The 23725-nt window shown below is 33.0% G+C and overlaps 3 protein-coding genes across 4 annotated transcripts; all 3 read left to right on the plus strand.

Annotated features, from left to right (window-relative positions):
* Nucleotides 1-207: 207 nt before the first annotated feature.
* On the plus strand, nucleotides 208-1940 carry LOC112416338 (uncharacterized). 2 transcript variants are annotated; one of them, XR_005643820.1, is made up of 3 exons: nucleotides 208-1519; nucleotides 1612-1704; nucleotides 1794-1940. XR_005643820.1 is itself a non-coding variant. In XM_039829773.1 (3 exons), the coding sequence occupies exons 1-3, from the start codon at nucleotides 1439-1441 to the stop codon at nucleotides 1842-1844; spliced, it is 225 nt and encodes a 74-aa protein (XP_039685707.1). In that variant the 5' UTR covers nucleotides 1315-1438; the 3' UTR covers nucleotides 1845-1940. The 2 variants fall into 2 exon arrangements, 1 of the variants encoding a protein (XP_039685707.1); XM_039829773.1 differs by having other exon boundaries at nucleotides 1315-1519.
* Nucleotides 1941-7965: 6025 nt separating this feature from the next.
* LOC11415124 (subtilisin-like protease SBT1.3) lies at nucleotides 7966-11187 on the plus strand. The gene is made up of 2 exons (XM_003592338.4): nucleotides 7966-8993; nucleotides 9411-11187. The coding sequence occupies exons 1-2, from the start codon at nucleotides 8210-8212 to the stop codon at nucleotides 10973-10975; spliced, it is 2349 nt and encodes a 782-aa protein (XP_003592386.2). The 5' UTR covers nucleotides 7966-8209; the 3' UTR covers nucleotides 10976-11187.
* Nucleotides 11188-17068: 5881 nt separating this feature from the next.
* LOC11422284 (receptor-like serine/threonine-protein kinase At2g45590) lies at nucleotides 17069-19358 on the plus strand. The gene has a single exon (XM_039829940.1). It carries the CDS (start codon nucleotides 17203-17205, stop codon nucleotides 18940-18942), a length of 1740 nt encoding a protein of 579 aa, XP_039685874.1. The 5' UTR covers nucleotides 17069-17202; the 3' UTR covers nucleotides 18943-19358.
* The last annotated feature ends 4367 nt before the right edge of the window (nucleotides 19359-23725 follow it).

The raw sequence follows: 23725 nt of genomic DNA on the forward strand, positions 1-23725 counted from the left end.
TTGTGCTTTGTTATCTGATGAAACTTCTGTTTCTTTTAATTGGCTATTTAAAGTGTTTTTGGAGAGCATGGGAAATAGACAACCAAAAACATTTTTTACAGATCAAGATGGAGCCATGGCCAAAGCAATCGGAGACGTAATGCCAAATACATGTCACCGTTTATGCTTATGGCATATATCAAAGAATGCACCTTCTCATTTTGGTGATCTTAAATCTGATCAAAAGTTTCAAGGTTTGTTTTGGAAATGCATGTCAGGCTGTGATTCAAAAGAAGAGTTTGAAAGCACTTGGAGTTATATGATTAATGAGTACAAGCTTCAAAATCACAAGTGGTTGAAAAGCATGTATAAAATTCGCCATAAATGGAGCACTGCATATAGCAAGGATGTGTTCTCTGCTGATATCAAGTCATCTCAAAGAAGTGAGAGTACAAATAGTGTTTTAAGTGCGATTGCCGGAGCAACAACCAGTCTCAGTCATTTCTTATTAGCATTTGAAAAAATGGTAAACAAGTGGCGACAATTAGAGACTGAAAAGGAATTCAAAAATAGCCAAAGTATGCCTCCCCGCATCATTAATATCAGTGAGACTTTGAGACAAGCATCTATGATATACACTCACAAGACTTTCAAACTTTTTTTGAATGAGTATCTTGCTGGAACGGGTGGAAGTACTTCTAAAGACATTGGAGAATCTGATAATTTGTCATATCATGAAGTGAGTTCAAATCATATGCCTAATAAGAAACATATGGTAGTATTTGACTCCTCTGCTGCAAAGATCAGTTGTAGTTGTCGAAAGTTTGATTCAATGGGCATTCTTTGTAGTCATGCTTTGCGAATTTACAACATCAAAGGTATATTAAAAATACCTGACCAATACTTTCTGAGAAGATGGTCAAAAAAAGCAAGGGCTGTGATTTATGATCACATAGATGAGAGTTCAAAAGAAAATTCTATCTCAGAAAATGCAATGAACAATGGTGGTGATTCCATGATCCTTTATCGCAATGCTATTATGAAGTTTTTTTATAATCTAGTTTTGGATAGCCAGGAACACAAAGAAACTCAACAAATCATGTGGAAATTGGTTTATGGTGGAGTTAAGAGTGTGCACCAATGCATCAATGAGCTCAGTTTGATTTCAAAAGCAACAACTAGTGAGAAAAAATTCACTCAAAATGAGGATAGTGATCACATTGCAATTTATAATCCTCGCCGCGCAAAAACTAAAGGAATGTCTAATACTCGCATGAAAGGGCATTTTGAAAAAAGAAAAGGATCAACAACAAAAGAAAAGCAACATAAAAGTGAGTTTCTTGATTATTTTTTAAGTATACTTTCATCATTTATTGAACATGTTTAATATTTTGTTCTGTTAATATTTTTTATCACAGAGAAAAAAAAAAAAGATAGCTTTTGTTCCATTAGTTCTTCCATGGATGGGCCTTCTAATATTCTCAATAACATGGACAACACTTCTAATGTTCCTTCTACTTCTTTTGGTGCACCTTTAGAGGTTTATAATTTAATTATCTCAATTTCTTGATAACTTTGAAGTTATGAATGATTTCATTGTGGCTAATAACCTTCTTTTACATAATTTAATAGGGTTATAATTCCTCAAGTTGGGGTTTAAATACTCCATCCATTCCATTTACTAAGATGTTACAAGGAATTGGCACATGTAACTCATTGATTCAGGTATCTATGTATGTAGATAATCAAAAGATAACTTCATTCAAAACTTAAACATGTCTGCTTGCTCAAGTATTCAATTATATTGTATGCAGGAATCTCCAAGTGGTGCTTTCCAAGATAGCCAAGAACATAAAAGAAGTTAGAGAGAAGTTGAAATGGGCTACTGGTTTTTTGTATGCAATAGAAGATTATAGCCTAATTTTGGTTTTAGTTATGCAATACTTCTGGTTTAAGAGATGCTGAAAGCTCAAAATTGGTGGTTTTGCTTATGAAGTGGCCCGCTTCTACATTATGTCGTGAATAGCTTTTGTTTAGCATTTCTTTTGGTGTACAAATTATAGCTCTTATTTTGCTCTTGTGCTCAAGTTCATGTATCAGTTTATGCCACATTAATATGAGCAACATGAAACAAGCTAAATCTATATTTTGGTTGTAACATATTGAAATAGAGCTGTAATATATCAGTTTATATATCAATTTAGCTTTCTCTTAAACTAGTAGCTATTTTACTTGTTTTTGAATCTTATAGCACATTATAGTTGTTGTGTCTTATATCAACAAGCCCAATAGTTCAACATCCCAAAATTAACATTCTGATACAAACACAATCAGTTAAAAACTCAACACATAAATAAACAACAAAAGCAATAAGGGAACCACAATGATAAAACAGAATGCTTCCATTGATGGACAAAACTCTTCCAAGAATTGATTCAATCTTACAATTACAAGAAATGGGCATAACAATAAGGACTGCTACAGAGTAAGGAAATACTAAGATCCAATTTAATTCTCAACCATATTGAAAATAATCATAACCTAAATCCCCAAAATCCCAACCCAGACTCCATAAAAGACATGGTTAAAGTCTTGAGTTCTTCCACAATCTCATCAGAACGTGGTGCTTTGTTGTGCGGTTATCATAGCGGATGGAGAAGACGAGCCAGTGCAGCGCGCGATGGACTTAAGGTCGAAGTAGTGGAAGCACAGCAAAGTTCGCAGGCGGAGATCGCAGGTGGCCACAAAGTTGGAAGAGAGAAAGACAATTAATGGTTTTTTTTTTTATTATTTTATATAGAAAATATGTGATAGTCACGGATTAATCTTGAAAGTACAACCATTTTCTTTTTTTATTTTGCAACAGTATATCTTATGAGCTGTCATAATTTAATTGGATGTGTCCAAATATGATGTGTTGGGCTTGTATCCAAGGAAGACTTTCTCTAAACTTAGTTTTTAAGATTGTGTCCGAACTTTTTTTTTTTTTTTAGGGAAAGATTGTGTCTGACTCTTTAAAAGTTTGATATGACATTTTGACATTTTTTTTACACACGTCTTAACATGTTTAACTGTTTATATTCTATATCAACCTATTTAAATAAGTAATTTTGCTTAAAAAGAAGAAGTAATCACATGATTAAATACATGGCTAAAATGCATTTTTGATCCTCTATGTTTGGTTCTGTAGCAATTTTGGCCCCCTATTAAAAAAACAACTTTCCAGACCCCCAACTTCACCCCTTTTTGCAACTCAGTGACCCCCTCCTATTTTGACTAGGTCAAAGCCCACGTGGCCATGAGATGGACGCCACGTGGGTAATTTTTGAATTAAAAATAGGGTTAATGGTGCTTTACCTCCCTGTAATATAGGTCATTTTTTGTTTTTCCCCCTGTAAAATATTTTTTTTATTTACCCCCTGTAAAAAAAATAAATTTGGAATACCCCCTAATAGGTCATAAAAAAACAACTTTATTTTTTTTTTTCAAAATTTTTTCGTTTTTTTATGACCTATTAGAGGGTATTCCAAAAAAAATAAATTTACAGGGGGTAAATCAAAAAAATATTTTACAGGGTAAAACACCATTAACCCTTAAAAATAAATGAAAATGCGATGTGTGTAACTCACAATTTAAAAAAAATAAAAAAGAAAAAAAAAGAACTGGATTTGAATTGGAACATGACTGCTCTCAACACCATATCCACCATTCTTCATCCACTACCCAACAACAATCCGTCAATTCTCATCTCGCAATGTTCGAAGCGGCGAAGACGAAGCATGAGGATCAAAGTGGCTACCACAAAGACCTAACACCAAAGACACGAGCACCATGGGAAGGCGACATGAATTTCAATTCGGAAGTAGTGGCGGACGCGGAGATGAAGGCATTTGTTGAAGAGATGAATGAGAATTGGAATGAAAGGAGAAAGGGGTTGAAGAAGGAGAAGGTTAAGGAGGAGAATGTGAAATTCACGTTCTTCGATCTGAGGGCTTTAGATCGAAACAACATTTATTGTTATTGTTGTTTTGTTCTAATTTCATTTCATTCACGGATACTCTTTAATCTAAGGGTTCTTCAATCAGACTATTCAAATCATTTTGTTTTTATACATCTTTCATATCCATTATGATTCTGCAAATCTGAGACATTTTTATAGCATTTTAGCGGATTAACGAAGGAATGAAATAGATGAAGAAATATGAATCGCAAGAGAGTGAGATGAAAGGGATGAAGAAATCTGAATCGAAGGATAGTGAGAGGAAATAAATCTGAATCGCGATTGTGAGATGAGAGGAAGAGGGAATCTGATAAGGGCTTTCAAATGGAGTGTACAAGATTAGAGGGGGATCAATTTTGTATTGTTTGGTTTTGTGTCTAGACTAGGGAATGGATTGAATGAGATGGTGGTGGATTTTGCAGATATGGTTTTGGGGAAGAAGATGTGTTTCCAGATCTTCATGTCCTCTTTATTTTCATTTCTTTTTATTTATTTTTTCATTTATTTAATTAGGTAAATAATTATGTGGCATTTTCATTTATTTTTAATTCAAAAATTAGCCACATGGCATCCATCTCATGGCCACGTGGGCTTTGACCCGGTCAAAATAGGAGGGGGCCACTGAGTTGCAAAAGGGGGGTGAAGTTGGGGGGGCTGAAATTTTTTTTTTTTTAATAGGAGGCCAAAATTGCTACGGAGCCAAACATAGGGGGCTAAAAGTGCATTTTAGCCTAAATACGTTGACAAACTAATATACAAATGAGAGTAAACTCTCTTTAGACATTTAACACAATATTTTTGAGAATTTCAGTATATGATATCATATTTCATCTAAAGTAAACATCATATATCGTCAAAATTTATTATTAATCCAGCCAAAAAAAAATCTCATATTCATAATTAATGTAGATTTTTTGTCTATAAAAAAAACAAATGAGGGGATTCTAGTTCGTTTATATTAAAAAAAAATCATTAAAAAATTTGCTCATTTATTTTAAAGTTCATTAGTCTACATTAATTTAACCAGAAAAATCTCACATTCCCTTCATATTTGATTATAGATTTACGGTTTGTCAATCTAGCAGGCTAAAAGGCTTTTTCTATGTTCCGTTGTTTGATTTTTTTTTTTCTTCCGTTAAATAGACTTGTGAAAAAGCTTTAACCTTCTCTATTTAACAAAAAAGTATGACCTAACATGGCGTAGGTTGGGCCGTGGGTCCATGTAGTCTGGCCCGACATATTTTCGACCCTACTAGTTGTGGCTTTACTCTAGCCCTACCCTTTTAGTATAATTTAACTTTTCTTTAGGTGATTCATAACTTCAATTATGTCTCCATACCTCGATCCTCTAATCGTTATATTTAGTGTATATTTGAATTGAAGGTTGAATTGTCTGTGATTATGACAAAATTTACACTTCATAGTTTCAATAAAGTTCGCCGCTCATCTAAACATACACCTAGTGAGATAAACACACATATCCCACAAAGAAACAATTAATGGCACTTATTTGATTATTTTTTTACTAAACATTTGATTACAAGAAATCATAAAATTAGAAAGTGTAGATCTGTAATATTCAAAGCGGCGTTTAGGGTAGGAGATGTGAATAGGTCTCCTACCGTAGGTGACTTAACTTCTTTTTTTTTTTTTTTTGCAAAATTGATGTCAACCATTGGATGTACTTGAAATTTTTTGAAAATCATGGTATTATCATACTCTCTCAACACTACATTCTTTTTACATTCCATCATCATTCTCTCTCCCCCTCCATGTTTCTTTCTGATTACCCGCCCACCACCGCCACCAACAGCAGCCTTTCATGGTTTTTTAACTCATCCTTTCTCTGTCAAACACGCTGATCTTCAACAGATTTCTCTATCAACTGTTGACACCGATATTCTTCTTCCATGTATTTGGACCCAAAATGAAAAGAAAAAAAATAACAATCAATTGTTAGATCTGTTTTCTGCAAAGCATTCACATTCTTCTCTTTCTCCGTCATTATAATTGCTGAAAGCTTAAAATCGTTGAGAGGAACAAAGGGGTGAACTGAACAATATTTGGATATAATAATAATAATAATAATAATAATAATAATAATAATCAATATTTATTCTAAGATCTAAAGAACTATGAGTTCCTTCATCACCTTGACCATACTGTTCTTCCTTCTCAAATTCACCCTCTTGAATTGTAGGAAGATATCCCATTAGAGTATAAACATGTGTTTGTTTTTGTTGTGTTTAGAAATTATTTTGGGTAATAAGCATCCAAATCTAGTGATGTTTGTTAATGTGATGTAACATTGTTACAATGCGGTGGTACCACGGTAGAGAGAGATAAAGAAAACGCAGAGAGAGAAAAACAAAGGGGTGAACTGAACAACAAATTTGAAAAAATATGGTGTAAAACATCCATAATAGTTAAGATGGACCTTCATAATCTAATGGTTACCATCCATTTTACAAAAAAAAAAAAAAAATAAAAAAAAAATTTAAGTCTCCTAAAGAGATCTCCTACCGTAGCCTTTGCCAATATTCAATTATGCATTCCACACCAAAAGTTGTCCCTTTTCTTTGCTACTGCTAAAGCAATCACTAAAGAAGCAATTCCCTTTAATTTGCTTTTTGTTAAAGTGTGTTGTAGACAAGCAGATATGATCTGCTATATTAGTGTGACTAAAGAACTAGTAGTAGTACTATATAAAAGCATTAAAGAAAATGAACCATACAACTTGTCTTATTTTCACTAAATTAATGCTCATTCATTATGTGCTAACAACTTTCGTTCCTCAGTAATAAATACTACATTTATTTCCTGCAAGGTTTACACGGGACCAGTCTGTTCTGGACTACAACATGTGCATGTATACATAAAGCAGGAACCAATAAACCATTATTTTCTAACATAGTAACATTTTAAATATTTAGTTAGCATATCTCAGTATCATACAATCATATCACAGTAAATGTATATGAAAAATTTCAATGGAAGATTACACTATGCATAGTGAAAAAAAAGATGAGTATAGTGCAAGTTCAACACAAATAATTGAGTAGGTGGAGGAATAATTGACCACTTGGCACTTGGGGAATCCAAATTAACTCAGCGGTGCTCAGATTTATTACATGCATTCTGTGAATGTGGGGACCCTTCATCAGAGATTTGTTTACATGCAATGCAGGAAGGCCTAAATAAATAAATCCATTTAAGAATTTGTTGTCCTTAGTTGTAATATTATGTTCATCTTTTGATAGTAGCGTTTGTTCAGATTTTCCGTAGCCCAATGTTGTGGTGAATGGTGATGTGAGTGGTTAGTGCTTATATAAAGAGAAAGCATTTACTAGGTATAACCAACCAACCAAGGTTAATCTAGTTAGTAAGGTTAGGTTTTGTACCACTCATTGTTAGGAAGTGCAAGTAGACTATGAATGAGATAAATGTTGGATATATCAAAGAGATGACATATATATTTAGTCCTTAAAGTTTTTGATCGACATGATTGGACGACATGCATGTTGTGTTCAATCTCTTGATAGTCTTAAATAATTGACCCGTTGTTGTTCGCCAATACACATACTCCCTTAGGTCTTAATCATCTTTGAAAGTGGTTTTTTAACCTTGGAAATTGTCCTCACCCTAGTAAACTTTTGCAACCCAGCTCCCTTAAATTTTCATATTAGTTAAAAAAAAAGGAATCTATCTCAAAGTGAAGAAAAGTAAATTGAGTTGAGTCCTCAATCAATAGACCTTTAGCTTTTTAACATTATCATGTCCTATATTAAAATTTTTACTAGTACAAAAGTTAGTATTGAATCAAATTTTGAGTATACAATTGAATGACTGTTTGATAAAAAAAGGAAATATTGAGGCCCTTTAACAAACATGAACCAACTTATTGTTAGAATAGCATAACACAATAAAAGTAGAGTCAGAGAACCATACCCATATTAACTTCAATCACCAACCTCTATAGGTAGCTCTTTTAATTCACCCTTCAATTTACCAATTCAACAAGAATCAACCGTTCACCTTTATATTTCCATTGCACTGCTGGCACACTAAATATCACTCACTCACTACTATCCTCTCTCTTAAGTCTTAAATATATCTATCTCACTTAGAATAGAGCATAAACCCTTATAATTAAATTTTCTTCTCCTATCCATTTCATTTTATAACCAATGCTTCAAAAATCATAGTCTCCATCTTCCCTTGCTTGTATACATGGCTAAGTATCAAATCACTCTAATTGAAAAAATGAGTTGCATTTTAACAACCTGTTTCCTCTTGAGTATAGTCTTATCTACACATGCTGAATTTGTCAAAAAAACTTACATCATTCATATGGATCAATCAGCAAAACCAGACATCTTTTCCAGCCACCAAGAGTGGTATTCATCAAAAGTGAAATCAGTACTGTCTAAATCAGTAGAAGCTGAAATAGATAGCAGTGAAGAAGAGAGAATCATTTACAGTTACAACACTGCTTTTCATGGAATGGCTGCTAAATTAAGCACAGAAGAAGCTAAAAAGCTAGAATCTGAAGCTGGTGTTGTAGCCATATTCCCTGATACAAAGTACCAACTACACACAACAAGAAGTCCATATTTTCTTGGTCTTGAACCAATTCAAAACACCAACAGAAGCTGGTCAGAAAAACTAGCTAACCATGATGTTATAGTTGGAGTCCTAGACACTGGTATTTGGCCTGAGAGTGAGAGTTTCATTGATACAGGACTGAAACCAGTACCTTCTCACTGGAAAGGTGCATGTGAAACTGGTAGAGGATTCAGAAAACATCATTGCAATAAGAAGATTGTAGGTGCAAGAATATTCTACCATGGATATGAAGCAGCAACAGGTAGGATTGATGAGCAAGCAGATTATAAATCACCAAGAGATCAAGATGGTCATGGAACTCACACTGCAGCTACTGTTGCCGGATCTCCGGTGCATGGTGCTAATCTTCTTGGTTATGCTTATGGAACAGCAAGAGGAATGGCACCAGGTATTACTAAAATATTTTGTTTATTAATAACTAATATAAGAGATTCTCTTTATACACATGAGTTCATATGAAAATGAAGAAGATGACAAGAATAACTAACTTACAAACTCTTAACTAACTATTAGCTAAATTTATCTCTAATTTCCCATGCAAGCTGGAAGATATGTTTAGTACAATTCCAGATTGGAAAATTTAAAAAAGAATATGAACATAGTTTTACCACCATACAAGGCAGAAGCTAAAAAAAATGCTTAACCATACATCCTATTATTTTTATGGACAGAAGATAAAATATCAGTGAGACTAGAAAGAATGAAAAAAGCTTAACCATCTATTATATTTATGGACATAAGCTAAAATGTCAGTGAAGCTTGAAATAATGAAAATTGTTTAACCATCCATTATATTTATGTATAGGTGCAAGAATTGCAGCATACAAAGTGTGTTGGACTGGTGGATGTTTCAGCTCAGATATTCTATCAGCTGTTGATACAGCTGTAGCTGATGGAGTCGATGTTCTATCCATCTCTTTAGGTGGTGGAGTCTCATCTTACTCCCATGATAGTTTATCTGTAGCTTCATTTGGAGCAATGGAAAGGGGTGTTTTTGTTTCATGTTCAGCTGGAAATTCAGGACCCGACCCTGTCAGTCTCACAAATGTTTCGCCATGGATCACCACGGTTGGAGCTAGCACAATGGATAGAGATTTTCCTGCAGATGTTAGCCTTGGAAATGGAAGAAAATTCTCAGGAGCATCAATCTATAAAGGAAAATCCGTGCTCTCGGTTAGAAAACAATACCCTTTGGTTTACATGGGAAGCAACTCAAGCAGTCCTGATCCAAGATCTTTGTGTTTGGAAGGTACTTTGGATAGTCGAACTGTCACAGGAAAGATTGTGATTTGTGATAGAGGAATTAGTCCAAGAGTGCAAAAGGGGCAGGTAGTGAAAAATGCAGGAGGTGTAGGAATGATTCTCACAAACACTGCAGCAAATGGAGAAGAATTAGTAGCAGATTGTCACCTACTTCCAGCAGTAGCAGTAGGAGAAAAAGAAGGCAAAGATATCAAACAATATGTGTTAACAACTAAAAAAGCTACAGCTACATTAGCTTTTCATAACACAAGATTAGGAATTAGACCATCTCCTATAGTAGCAGCATTTTCATCAAGAGGGCCAAGTTTACTCACACTTGAAATTCTAAAACCTGATATAGTAGCACCTGGTGTGAACATTCTTGCTGCTTGGAGTGGACTTACTGGTCCATCAAGTTTACCAATAGATCATAGAAGGGTTAAGTTTAACATACTCTCCGGAACTTCGATGTCATGTCCTCATGTAAGTGGAATCGCGGCTATGATCAAAGCTAAACATCCTGAATGGAGTCCAGCTGCTATAAAATCAGCAATCATGACAACAGCTTATGTTCATGATAATACTATTAAACCTCTTAGAGATGCTTCTTCTGCTGAATTTTCAACTCCTTATGATCATGGTGCTGGCCATATTAATCCTAGAAAAGCTCTTGATCCAGGTTTATTATATGATATCGAACCTCAAGATTACTTTGAGTTTCTTTGCACAAAGAAACTAAGCCCTTCAGAATTAGTAGTTTTTTCTAAAAATTCAAACAGAAATTGCAAACACACTCTTGCTAGTGCTAGTGACTTGAACTATCCTGCTATATCAGTTGTGATTCCAGCAAAACCAACCAATTTTGCTTCAACGATTCACCGAACTGTTACCAATGTTGGTCCTGCTGTTTCCAAATATCATGTCATTGTTACACCATTTAAAGGCGCTGTTGTTAAAGTTGAGCCAGATACATTGAATTTTACAAGAAAATATCAGAAACTATCTTACAAGATCAGTTTCAAAGTGACATCTAGGCAAAGTGAACCAGAATTTGGAGGTTTGGTGTGGAAAGATAGGTTGCATAAAGTAAGAAGTCCGATTGTGATAACATATATGCCACCAATGTGAAGTTCTTCCCCTAGGAGTCCAAGACTAGTTACTATTCAGCAGTTTTTTTTTTTTTTTTTTGTAATAAGCAAATTTTATGTGCTTTGAAGTAAGTGAACTCGTTTATCTTAAATTTGCGTTTCTATCATCAAATTACTTGAGAATCCATTAAAAGAGAAGGTATAGAACCATATTCTTGTAATAACATAAGTTACTCATTTAGATGTCACAAACATGATTCCACCAAAAAAAAAAAAATGTGACAAAAATGATACTAATATCTACCACATTAGTATGAGAAGCATTTAATGTTTTGTATTCAATATCCTGCTTCCCCTTTAAATTTTTATGACATCTTATGGTAGTGAATTTATTTTGAGTGAGACACAAGGTACTCCTTGCATGTGAGCAAGAGCAGAATAGGTTGGGTCCATTAGGAACCTGTCGTTCTTTTTGGATGCAGGTTTCGGTAAAAATCGATCCTCTGCTTTTAAAATTGAGAATTGCTGAATACACGTTTAATATGGCTGAGAAACATTAGTACTTTACGAAAATGCCCTTCGACAGTTAATTGTCAAAGTTTGAAAAAATCGGCTGCAGTTAACTATCGAGGAAAACTTCGGTAGTTAACTGCCGAGGAAACTTCAAACCTTAATTATTATTTTTTTCACAAAAAAATTATATTGTCATTATTAATGTTTATTTGATTCTAATACTATTTAATTCATTGTGATTTTATGAGGAAACATAATCAACACTCTTTTAATGTTTTGGATTACATTAAAAAATTAAACAAGAAAGTTATGATTTTCTTTTTCTTTTTTAAAAAGAAGCAACAATAAAAGCACTTTAATTGTGTAATGAAATCAAAATTTCACTCAAAAAAATAATACTCGATTTTATCAATCAAGACTGTATATCTTTACTGATTTAAATCATTAATTAAAAAACAATTAAATCACGCACAAATCGCTTTTCCTAATTAAGAAACAATTATTATTATTATTGGTTGTAGCACTGTTCCTAGTAAACATGAACCATATTTAAATCATTGTTCGTGGTTAAATAAAAACAATTAAGAAACAATAATAATAATAATAATAATAATAATAATAATAATAATAATAATAATAATAATAATAATATTATTATTATTATTATTATTATTATTATTCGTTGTAGCACTGTTCCTAGTAAACAATTAAATCACGTACCAATAAAAATTTATTTTAATATTATTTACTAGGAAAATGCTCTTTACCAAGTAAAAATTTATTACTATGGTTCATGTTTTTAAAGAAGAAAAAGAAAATCATAACTTTCTTGTTTAATTCTTTAATGTAATTCAAAACATTAAAAGAGTGTTGATTATGTTTCCTCATAAAATCACAATGAATTAAATAGTATTAGAATCAATAAATATTAATAATGACAATATAAGTTTTTTGTAAAAAAAAATAAAAAATTAAGGTTTGAAGTTTCCTCGGCAGTTAACTACCGAAGTTTTCCTCGGTAGTTAACTGCAGCCGATTTTTTCAAACTTCGGCAATTAACTGCCGAATGACATTTTCGTAAAGTACTAGTGTTTCTCAGCCTTATTGAATGTGTATTCAGCAATTCTCTTTAAAATTTTACAAGATTTTGTACTGTGAAAATTTAGTATACAGTAAAAAATGTAAGCATCTTTCTTTATAAAAATATTTACAAACTTTGATGGCATTGTCATATCTATTTTTTTTTTTTCTTTTCCAAATAGCCTGGATTGAAAGCAAAATTCACACATTAAATGAAGATAAAATAGACATTGTGGATTCAAACTCGTGTCTCAACACATCAAATATTCGTACAACCTTTTATTATCGGCTCATCGCCATATTTATTTCATGTCTAGGAAATGATTGATACAAGTAAAAATTTCATATAGTAAAATCATGTAAAGTTTTAACAATAATTTGTTCACTTCGTAGAAAAAAATCACAGTTGATATCATGCATCATCAGTGACGGAACCAGACTTGGCTTTTTGAGGTGACCAAATTATGAAGTGCTTCACAGATTATTCAGAGTACATTAAGGAGAAAATTTATACGGACATTTTTATGTGTTTTTGGCATAATTCTTAACTTACTAACATTTAATTTATGTAAATCCATAATTTTCTCATAACATAGGAAAACACTTAAGGTATGTGTTGGATGGAGGATTTATAAGGCTATGATAAGACTTACTTTTCTTTTATAAATTACAGAGACTATAAAATATTTTTAAATCAATTAAGTGTAATTGAAATATTATATGATTATTAATTTTTTAAAATATAAAATATATCAAAATTTAATTTTTTTAAATATAAAATATTTTATATATCAAAATATAAACTTAAGCCTCTAAAACTCTTCCCTCCAATACTATCCAAAACCCCTCTCAAAACAAACCTTAAAGAAGTGCATCTATGGAGAGGAGCTGTTCAATCTATGGACTTAAACAAAATAGAAGGATTGATCAATTTTTGCAGCCGGAAGAGTTTGTCAAGTGCTCAATGGAATTTGGTGGATAATTCTCATCAATGATGCAATCTTAATACGTCTCTATTTTGATGATCTTCTCATGTGAGAATATTTGCTGCATTGAGAAATTCATGGAGAGACTCAAGGATGAATTTGAAATTAGTGATTTAGGTACACTTAGATACATTAGATTGAAGAGGAATGTTGGAAGTACAATCAAATGTATTGAGTCAAGTGTTTGGGTCTTGTATTAATTGTGTGTTAGCGATCTATGTAGTGGCCCAATTATATGTTAGTTAGTTGGAGAAGAAACTATTATGGAAAATGCTAAATGTTACGAAAAACTCACACACGAAGTTAGTTACGGTTATGCACTCTTGTTTAAAATGTAAACATTATTCATATCATAATCAATAATTCATTGATAAATTCTCTCTTTAAGTACAACTGCCTCCTTTGTTTCAGTCCTTAGATTTTCTTTAACTTTGATTAATTCCCAAACGTTTTTCCAATGACAAATGTTGTTGGTATATCATAGTAAATTCATTTAGGTTGGTTTGATGATATTGATTTGAGACCTTGAAGTATGCGCCTCTAAAGCTCTTAAGTTTGATTCTCCGGTGCTAATTTCAGTGGATTAGTCCATAAATGACTCTCTCGCAAGTGGACATCTCGAATTAATCGATCATTAGAATAAATATCAAGTTTAAGTGTTTAACTCTATTAATCCCCTTTACAATGTCAAACTAGATATCTTTTACTTCTTAACTCTGTTAATCCTCTAACTTAATCAAATAAGCTGCTCATCTCCAATTAATTCCAAGACTAACTCACATAAATCTTTCTTATGAAAAAACAAAATATCAAAAACGGATATAGCTACCACAGTCCACATATAAATATAAAAGAGGTACAAGGGTAGAAAAACATGAGAAATAAAAATAGTGCCGGCCAATTAATTTGATATTTTGTTATAATGATAGTTTAAAAAGAAAAATAGAATATTAGTTTTTTATGTTGACACTTGACAATAGATACAATGATAGTTACTTGCACGTTTGAATTATTGAAACTTGTACGTGTTACGCATATAGATCGAATTAAACACAATAGCTTATTACCCATAAATAAACACTAATTAGTAATGTAATGGTTTGGTGTAGCTCTTGTGCTAACCTCTGTTTAGATCAAAGAAACAAATTTAAAGAAAATGAGCTGTTGTTGTCACGATAAAAAAACAAGAGGAGCTGTTCAATCTAGAAGCTACACGTTTTTTAATTTCCTTTAATTAATAAACCAAATCAGAAGTCAAAAGTACCGTAGTAGATTATATAGGTCCCATTTGTGCAAACCACACGTGGTCTACAATATCGTCTTTAAAATAAGGTTAGGGTTCCATCAAGTTTCAACTTTAAAATTATTTATTTATTTTGACAAACAACTTTGAAATTATTTTTCCCTCAATAAAAAAAACATTGAAATTATTTTATTTGGCTAATTTATGGATGATATTTTAAAGTTATTTAATTGTAGTAAGTCGATCCTCTAAGTACTACTACAAGCTAATGAACTTCAAGAATGAACCTTTTGTAGAATAACATTTTAATTGAAATTTAACTAAATTTTACTTTTCTTAAAAAAAAAAAAACTAAATTTTACTTACACTTGATTGAATTTTCAGTTGTTGAGTCTATTTTACTTTAAAAATTGAAGAGTTAACAAAGAAAAAGTACGTATGAGTACAAATACAAATTAAAGTTGCTGAATTTTCGTTTCGTTTAATTTTTCCAACTTGCAATATTTTATTATGCTTTCTAAACATATCAAATTCATTTGTAGCATATGAATTACAACAACAAAAAAAATGTGGCAGATGAAATGGTAGCAATACCATTCTCAGTTGACCAAAATTAAGTAGTACTCCCTCTATTCCTTTTCTTTTGATGTTTTAGAACTTCAACTATATTCCAAAACTTTTGATGTTTTAGTGAATTTGTTATTGTTTTCTCAAGTTTACCCTTGTTGGAAAACACAATAAACTATTAAAGTAGTTGTGACCTTTAGTTTATCACATGTGAATTTAATGATAAATAAGGACAATTAAGTAAAAAATACACAAATGTTTATATACTTTAATTACTCCTTAAAACTTGTGTCAAGAGCTAAAACATCAAAAGAAAAGGAATGGAGGGAGTATCATTCTAAATACGTAGGTCAAATATGAGAAATGAAAAATTATAAAAAGAGTAGTGTTAACTTGTACCTTTAGAACATATGTTAAGTTGTACAAAAAAAAAGAGTAAATGTTAAGAAATTCAAAAAAAGAAATATTTCCTTAAATTTTGTGCATTCAACTCATTAAAACATTTTTTTTTTAAGAAGCTTATTAAAACATTAAAGATCAAGTTTAATGCGCGCATTCCAATACGTTATTTTTATATTTGGCTTTTAAATTTGTGACTAAGGTCACAAGTTAACATTTTCCATTAAAAAATCATCAAAATTACTAAAAGAAAATCATTAAGTATATCATTTTATTTAGTGTTGAGTGGTTAAACATTTGATTATTGGTTAAAAAATTATGTATCTATAATTCTTAAAGTTTTTTTTTTTGAAAAAAACTATAATTCTTAAAGTTAAATAATTAGTTAAATATTTAAAATTTATTTATGGCTTTTACATTTATGCTTGGTGGATGAGGCTTCTTATGCAGTTGTACGTTTGGATTCGTAATTTGATTTTAACCGATAATATTGCCAATAAAAGTTGGTTATTGTATTCCTCAAAAAAAAAAAAAAATCGGTTATTGTATGCCTGAAACAACTAGTGCAACCGTTGTTGCTAAAGGGGATTTAGGGCTCATAAAAATCTAAGAGATTAATGTTTTCGAAGTCGAATTCTTTAAGGTAATAAACCTCACTCACTAGACCATAAATCTACAATTTGTCCAACTATGAAAGTTTACTTCCTCTTATTCGTCATAATAATACTTTCTACTTTTAATGACGATCAACGATTATAAAATCAGTCGTCTATTACCGTTGATCAATAACTATTCTCTCATCATCCATGAATCGTAACATTCAATGTATGATTCTTTTCACCTTAAACTCCTTCATATTGGTCTCATACTAGTGTCATAATGTCTTTTGTAGATACTCATCCTTTTCAACACCTCCTCACTCAAGCTTGTAGACGCCGTTCTTTTAATCACATGAGACCACACACAATTTTTGTTAGTTATATAGCAAAACTTAGAGTTCCATTATATTTAGAGTAAATTATCAAATTAGTCTTTGACTTCATAAGACATCTTTAAATAGATAATTGAGATTAGAAATATTTTAAAAAGATCTCCGACTCTATTAAACTATCAAGTTGGTACCTATAATTTTTTTTAACCATTTATTTATTACTATCAATTTATTAGTTGATTACATATTTTGAGAAGGAGTCCTTTTAAAATATCATAATGGCATAGCTCTCTATTTTAAGAGTGTTTTACAATAATTAATTGGCTGGCATTATTTTTAATTAAATAAAGCCTAGAAGCTCCCTCGTTTTTCTGAGAGCAAATAAAATCCCTTCCCTCGATAAATAAACAAGTTGTTGTAAATTGCACCTTCCCTTTCCATTCCTTCAATTCTATTCACACGCACAAAGTCAAATACCTTCCCATTCCAAAATAAATACCACAACAAAACCCATACATACAATACACATCACAAAATTCACCAATGCAATGTCCACGTCATCACCACCACCGCTTCAACTAAACAACAACCACACCACCACCGTCATCCCCGGTTGCTCTTTCATCCTCGCACTTCTCCACTGCCTCCGCAACAAAAAACGAACCACTCCCTCCTCCGACTCCGACTCTAACCCTCCTCACCCTTTCTCCTACTCCCTCCTACTCCGCGCCACAAACTCCTTCTCCACAATCCTCGGTCACGGTGGCTTCGGTCCTGTCTACTCCGGCACTCTCCCTTCCTCCGGTAAACCCATCGCCGTCAAACTCATGAACTCCACCTCCCTCGGCGTCGTCGGCAGCCAAGGAGAACGCGAGTATCACAACGAACTCTTCTTCGCTTCCAGACTCCAATCCGAACACCTTGTACCTGCTATCGGTTTCTCCTCTGATCCTAAACGCCGTCGTTTTGTTCTCGTTTATGATCTCATGAAAAACGGTAACCTCCACGACGCTCTTTTTCGTCGTAAAAGCCTTGAATTAACGATATGGAAGACGCGTTTTTCGATAATTGTTGATATAGCAAAAGGAATTCAGTATCTTCATTCATGTGATCCTGCAATAATTCATGGTGATATTAAACCTAGTAATATTCTCCTTGATCATTCGTTTTCAGCTAAAATCGCAGATTTCGGACTTGCTAGGTTAAAAACCTTTCAATTCGAAATCAGTGATTATAGAAGAAAAGAAGAGTTTGAGAGTGATGGTGCTGAAACAGAGAGTGTTAATACTAGCTTTGAGGAATATGAGAGGGAGATGGTTGGTGGTGGATTGAAGAAGAGTGGAAGTGTGAAGGATTATGTGATGGATTGGATTGGAAAAGAGGTGAAGGAAGAAAGAACAAAGAATGATGATTTGGTGGGTGGAAGTGGAAAGGGAGAGAAAAGTAAGATGAAGAAGAAATTGGAGTGGTGGGAATCAATGGATGAAGGAAAGAGAAAGGGTGATTTGAAAAAAGAGAAGAGAAGACCAGTAAGAGAATGGTGGAAGGAGGAGTATTCTCAAGAGCTTGAAAACAAGAACAAGAAGAAGAATAATAAGAAAAAGAGTGAAAAAAATGGTGATAATTGGTGGAAATGGGACAGAGATCATGTTCATGATCATGATGCTGGTAGTGATGTGAAGAAAATGAGTTATAAAAACCGTAGTAGGAAGGAACGAGGTAGTGGTGATTCATGGTTAAGTGGGGAATTAAGGAGAGTGAGTTGGAATAGTTATGATTCATGTAATAGTGGAGAAATTCATAAGAGTGGTGAAATTAGTAGTACTCCAAGTATGAGAGGAACTGTTTTTTATGTTGCTCCTGAAAATGGTTATAGTGATGTAACAGAGAAGTCTGATGTTTATAGTTTTGGTGTGTTATTACTTGTTATTGTTTCTGGGAGAAGACCTCTTCAAGTGAATGCCGGTGGTAGTGGGGATGGGGATGGATTCAAGCATATTTCAGAGTTTAAGCGAGCGAATTTGGTTTCTTGGGCTAGACATTGTGCGCGTAATGGGAAACTACTCGAACTTGTTGATCCATTAGTTGAGTTGTTGCTATTGGATGATAAAGAGCAGGCTCTTTTATGTATCAAAATTACATTGCTTTGTTTGCTTAAGTCGCCTAATCGGAGACCTTCAATGAAAGAGATTGTAGGAATGCTTAGCGGGGAATTGGAGCCACCTCAATTGCCACCTGAGTACTCACAATCTCGATTCCAATTCAAGAATCGAAAAGAATGTTCATGACGGCCAGTGGTAGTTAGTTTGATAACCGTACATCAGCTGTACGGTGCAGCAACTGTGACAGTCGTTAGATAGGGAGAAAATTTCTCTGCATTTGGCTATAGAGAATCCAAATCCCACATTTGGGAAAGTTGTCTTCTCGCCAAGATATTTATGTGTAGCGGGTTGCACCGTAAAATTAGTTGCACAAGATTAAAGTTTGTGTTCTGGCTATTGTAGTATACTATATGCTTTTGGACATCATGTAGGCTCCATTTGTTTCACTTGTCCTTAGGATTGATTTTTGTATATAGAGAATCATGTTATTTCACACCGACTTTTAGGCGTGTTTTGGAAATTATGGTCAATGCTTTAGTGTAGGGTCATCTTTGTAGTTCACATAACTTTTGATAAAGAAAAAGCGTGTTGCCTTTCATATATATACCGACTTACTCTTTTGGGTCGTCCATTATAATTTGTTGTTTGTGCTAATTTTGACTTAACTCGGAATGTTAACTTACGTAGATGTATATTCTGATCAGAGGCACACACAAGGTGTGTGCTTTCTATATGTTCCGAACTGAACTCAAGTGCCTATTTCGTCGGAATGACACTCAGCAAAACTCATAAGCCTCAGTCCGCCTGGCATAGGATTCCTGTGATCCAAAATGCCTCGCCAGCTTCAATGACTTCCAACGGCTACAAGACATGTTGTTTGCAATGGTTATTTTTTACTCCCAGTGGCGGAGTCAGAAAAAAATGTTAGGGTGGGCCACTAAAATTAACTATTGAAAAATTGTTTAGTCTCGCAAATTAGACCTATAATTGAATTATTTAAATTTTTCAGGTGGGCCACTACACCAATTTGCGGGAATTTGGATCAACCGAAATCTAAAACCGACATAAAATTGTATAAAATCTCGCAAAATAGATCTATAATTGAATTATTTAAATTTTCGGGTGGGCCACTACACCACTTTGCAGGAATTTGGATCAACAAAAACATAAAATCGATACAAAATTGCATAAAATCTCGCAAAATAGATTTATAATCGTTAATTTTTTTAATTTTTTCGGGTGGACCGTGGCCCACCCCAACCCATGAAGGGCTCCGCCACTAGGTATAAGTACCTCCCCTCACAGCAACACCAGTCACACACACTTTATATCTGAACCTCTCACTCTTTACTCTCTTAATAACTTAATCGCCAGAATGCTTGTAGGTTCCAACCCCCACATGCTCATACCCAACCTCAACCGAACGTTGCTCCAACAGTTCGGTCAACTTTATTAGTCTGTTCAGATCACCGTATAAGCTTATACGTGTCTCATGAATGGAAATAATCTGTTTACTCAATTATTGTTGCAGCATTGATATGCTGTTTCTGTACCTTTTTGTTTTAGGCTCGAGCTCGAGGTATCATTTCATTCCTTGTGGCTAGTAATTGTGTTGTGCCATATCAAAATGCAATTTTGCAGCCAACAAAATTATTATTATTAGTTCATCATGATAAATCTTGAACGTGATGTTTTTCTTATTTGTGCAATGTGGTATTGATGACTACATTTGGACATTATGTTATTATTCCAGTGAGCTTAGCTCAGTTGGTAGGGATATTGCATTTTATATGCAGGGGTCGGGGTTCAAATTCCACTTCTCCACAATTAAATTGTGTGAGCTCTAGCCATTAGACTACTTAACCAAAAAAAAAAAAAAACTAAAAACCAGTTGAGTTAGTTAAAAGAAAAATTGCAAACTCAGAGAATAGGTGATAAATGTTCGATTTGCAATATTCTAATGATAATCAACTTGTTTAGTTTTTTATTTTTTGTACAGAAAGATTTAAACAATTAGAATTCAGTTGCTACTGTTCCATTTCCTTGGATCCTAATTTACCGTTTGGATAAACAATTTATTTGGAGCTTATAGCACAATTTTTTTATTTTTTTTTTAGCAAAATATAAAATTAGATTGTTTTTGTATATGTTATAAGCCGTTTTCATAAACTATCTTGAAGAATTTATGAAAATAAACTTATGAAAAATGTCAAAAACTGTTTTAAAAAGTTTTTCAAATAACTGATGTCACTCGATAAGCTCAACTTAGACAATTCGAACAAACTTTAGATTCACAAACATAATGTTACGGTGTCCCAAGCCAATTCGAGCCCATTAGGACAGCCACAAGCTCTTGATAGAGTGTTTCTGTTGAGGCATTAAAACTTAAAAAACCAAAAGGCAAGGTGATTGTTCACCTTTTTATATGCTAAAATATGTCAAAATACATTACCAAATATTTTCATATGAAATACACTATCTGAAAATTTTGCTTCCAGTAAAATGTTGTAATTTAGAGGGTTGGATGAACAATCATAAAAACAACGGCCCTACTCTTTTCATAACTCAAAGCCTACCAAGCCCAAGTTTCCATATATCAGAAGGAGGTTGCTCTTCTGACCCCCTATTTGCTCTTTATATTGAAAAACTATCTCCATAAGTTAACTCCCGAACCCTCGAAACAACGACAACAACAACAACCAAATTCTATCCTATTAAGTGAGGTCAGATTTATTTAAATGCAACTCATTAACCTATAAATATTTCATAATAGTTTCACTTATGGTTTTTCTAAGTCTTCTTCTACCTCTTTTTGATCTGACTCCTCTCTATATGATCTACTCTTCATACCACATCATCTATTTGTATTCTCTCTACAAGTCCAAACCACCTAAATTTTTTTTTTTACCATACTATAAGTGCTACCATAACTCTCTCTAACAGTGGTATTCTCAATTCTATTACGTCTAGTCTCACCACTCATCCAACGCAACATCATCATCTCCGCTAAACTTACTTGATTCTCGTGTTGGTTGTTAATTGCTCAACATTTCGTACCATACAACATCGTCACTATGACAGTTGTCTGATAGAATTTTTCTTTCAACTTAAGCACTACTTTCTTAGCACATAAAACACTTGATGCTCTTCTCCATTTCAACCATCCAACTTGAATACAATATTTACATCTGCTTTTGTTTCTCCATCATTTTGTACAATGGCCACAAGATTTTTTTTTTTTTGAAAGAATGGACCCAAGATATTTAAACCGTGTAACTCAAGGTATGGTATGATCTCCAACTTGCACCTCCAAAGTAGTACTACTCTGCCTTTTGCTGAAGTTACATTTCATAAACTTTGTTTTGCTTCTACTCAGGCGGAAACCATACGCTTCTAAAACTTGTCTCTAACCTCCTATTCAATTTCTCCCTCGACTCTCCAAATAGGGCTACATCATATGCAAAAGGCATACATCTTGGTGCTAACTCTTGGACGTGTTTCGTAAGTACATCCAAAACTAAAGTAAAAAGGTAAGGGCTTAGGGTTGATCCTTGGTGCAACTCTATTATTATAAGAAAATCGTCGGCAGCCCCACCCTACGTTCTCACACTAGACAGGACTCCCACATACATATCCCTGGTAACTCTAATATAAACAATCATATCTTCTTTCTTTTCTAGGAATTTCTATAGAATCTCTCTAGCAACTCTATCATAAGCCTTCTCATGAACCCTAAAAAAAACGCAATTAATATCGTTCAAAAGTTATTATCTTCCAAAAGACTTGTGCATCTGTGGATAGACAAAAAAACAGTTAGAATAGTCTTCCAACAAATCCAGCAAAGAGGTGGATTCGGAACCTAACTGGCACAATAATGTGGACCATTGTAAAATAATAACGCGGAGTACGATTATCTGCACCTGTCTTTTTTGTTGTTGCTTTTTTTAACCGAAAAAACTTACAAGATTTTATTAACAACAATGCTATATCCAACGACAAAATTGATAGCGAAATTTTCACGAACTTGTAAGTAATATTAATAATAATGTGAATAATGATAAATTTTTATGGAACAAATCATATACAGAGTCACCTTGTCTCTATTTTTTAATAAACCCTCTCTTCTTCGAATTACATACGAATTTGTAAGTAATATGTTGTGTGTTTCATACGGTAATGTAAACGTTGGAACCTGAATATGTATGAAGACTGAGGTACACAATTCGATGTTCACCGCTAATAATTAATTTTAACCCCCAACCTCAACAATTTAACCACTAATATTTTGATCTATAGAAGAAACACGCATGAAAGTTAACTTTTATACTATTTGCTTAAATACTTGTTTTTGCATATAAACTAGTGGAGACTCTTCAAAAAAATATTTTGGAAGTGTTACACACACACACACATTATGGATGTAAATATATTTGTTTTTTTGTTAGCACTACTGTAATATTCTATGTAATGAGTTTTTCTAACGCACAACACTATAATTAAATATATAGAGTATGTATTTAGATTCTATTGATAATTAATATTATTTTTTAATAACTTGATAGGTTTGAATAATGATTTTTTAAGCAAATTTTGAATAATGATTAAGAAATATTAATCATTTGAATATTTTTATTGATATGGATCATTTGAATATATTCTTAAAAACTAGTAATTAATTACTTTTGATTGTATAAAATGATTGGTTTCTATATTGATTTTCAAGAGGGGTGGTATGCTAGAGTTATGTATACATAAGCAGTTTGTATTCTATACCTAGAAGCCTGAGCAGATACATGCAAAAGGCAGTACTATACATATAGCCATGCACTAGCTAGTTAACTCGAAATTTAGTTTCTTTACTAATTTGGGTTAGAGATCCATGTATGGAACTGATTGGGTTGGGAAAGATATAGTTGACCTTCTGCTTTTAACAGTCCAAGCTCATGTAACATACAACCAAGAATGAGTG

This window comes from Medicago truncatula, chromosome 1 (genome assembly GCF_003473485.1).
Source record: "Medicago truncatula cultivar Jemalong A17 chromosome 1, MtrunA17r5.0-ANR, whole genome shotgun sequence".
NCBI lineage: Eukaryota > Viridiplantae > Streptophyta > Magnoliopsida > Fabales > Fabaceae > Medicago > Medicago truncatula.

What these genes read in the sequence shown, in the direction of transcription:
- LOC11422284 (XM_039829940.1), top strand. Translation starts at nt 17,203, where the DNA reads ATGTCCACGTCATCACCACCACCGCTTCAACTAAACAACAACCACACC.
- LOC112416338 (XM_039829773.1), top strand. Translation starts at nt 1,439, where the DNA reads ATGGATGGGCCTTCTAATATTCTCAATAACATGGACAACACTTCTAAT. An exon ending in CTTTTGGTGCACCTTTAGAG is followed by an intron (nt 1,520 to 1,611) that starts GTTTATAATTTA and finishes ATAATTTAATAG; the next exon opens with GGTTATAATTCCTCAAGTTG. An exon ending in CATGTAACTCATTGATTCAG is followed by an intron (nt 1,705 to 1,793) that starts GTATCTATGTAT and finishes TATTGTATGCAG; the next exon opens with GAATCTCCAAGTGGTGCTTT.
- LOC11415124 (XM_003592338.4), top strand. Translation starts at nt 8,210, where the DNA reads ATGGCTAAGTATCAAATCACTCTAATTGAAAAAATGAGTTGCATTTTA. An exon ending in AGCAAGAGGAATGGCACCAG is followed by an intron (nt 8,994 to 9,410) that starts GTATTACTAAAA and finishes ATTTATGTATAG; the next exon opens with GTGCAAGAATTGCAGCATAC.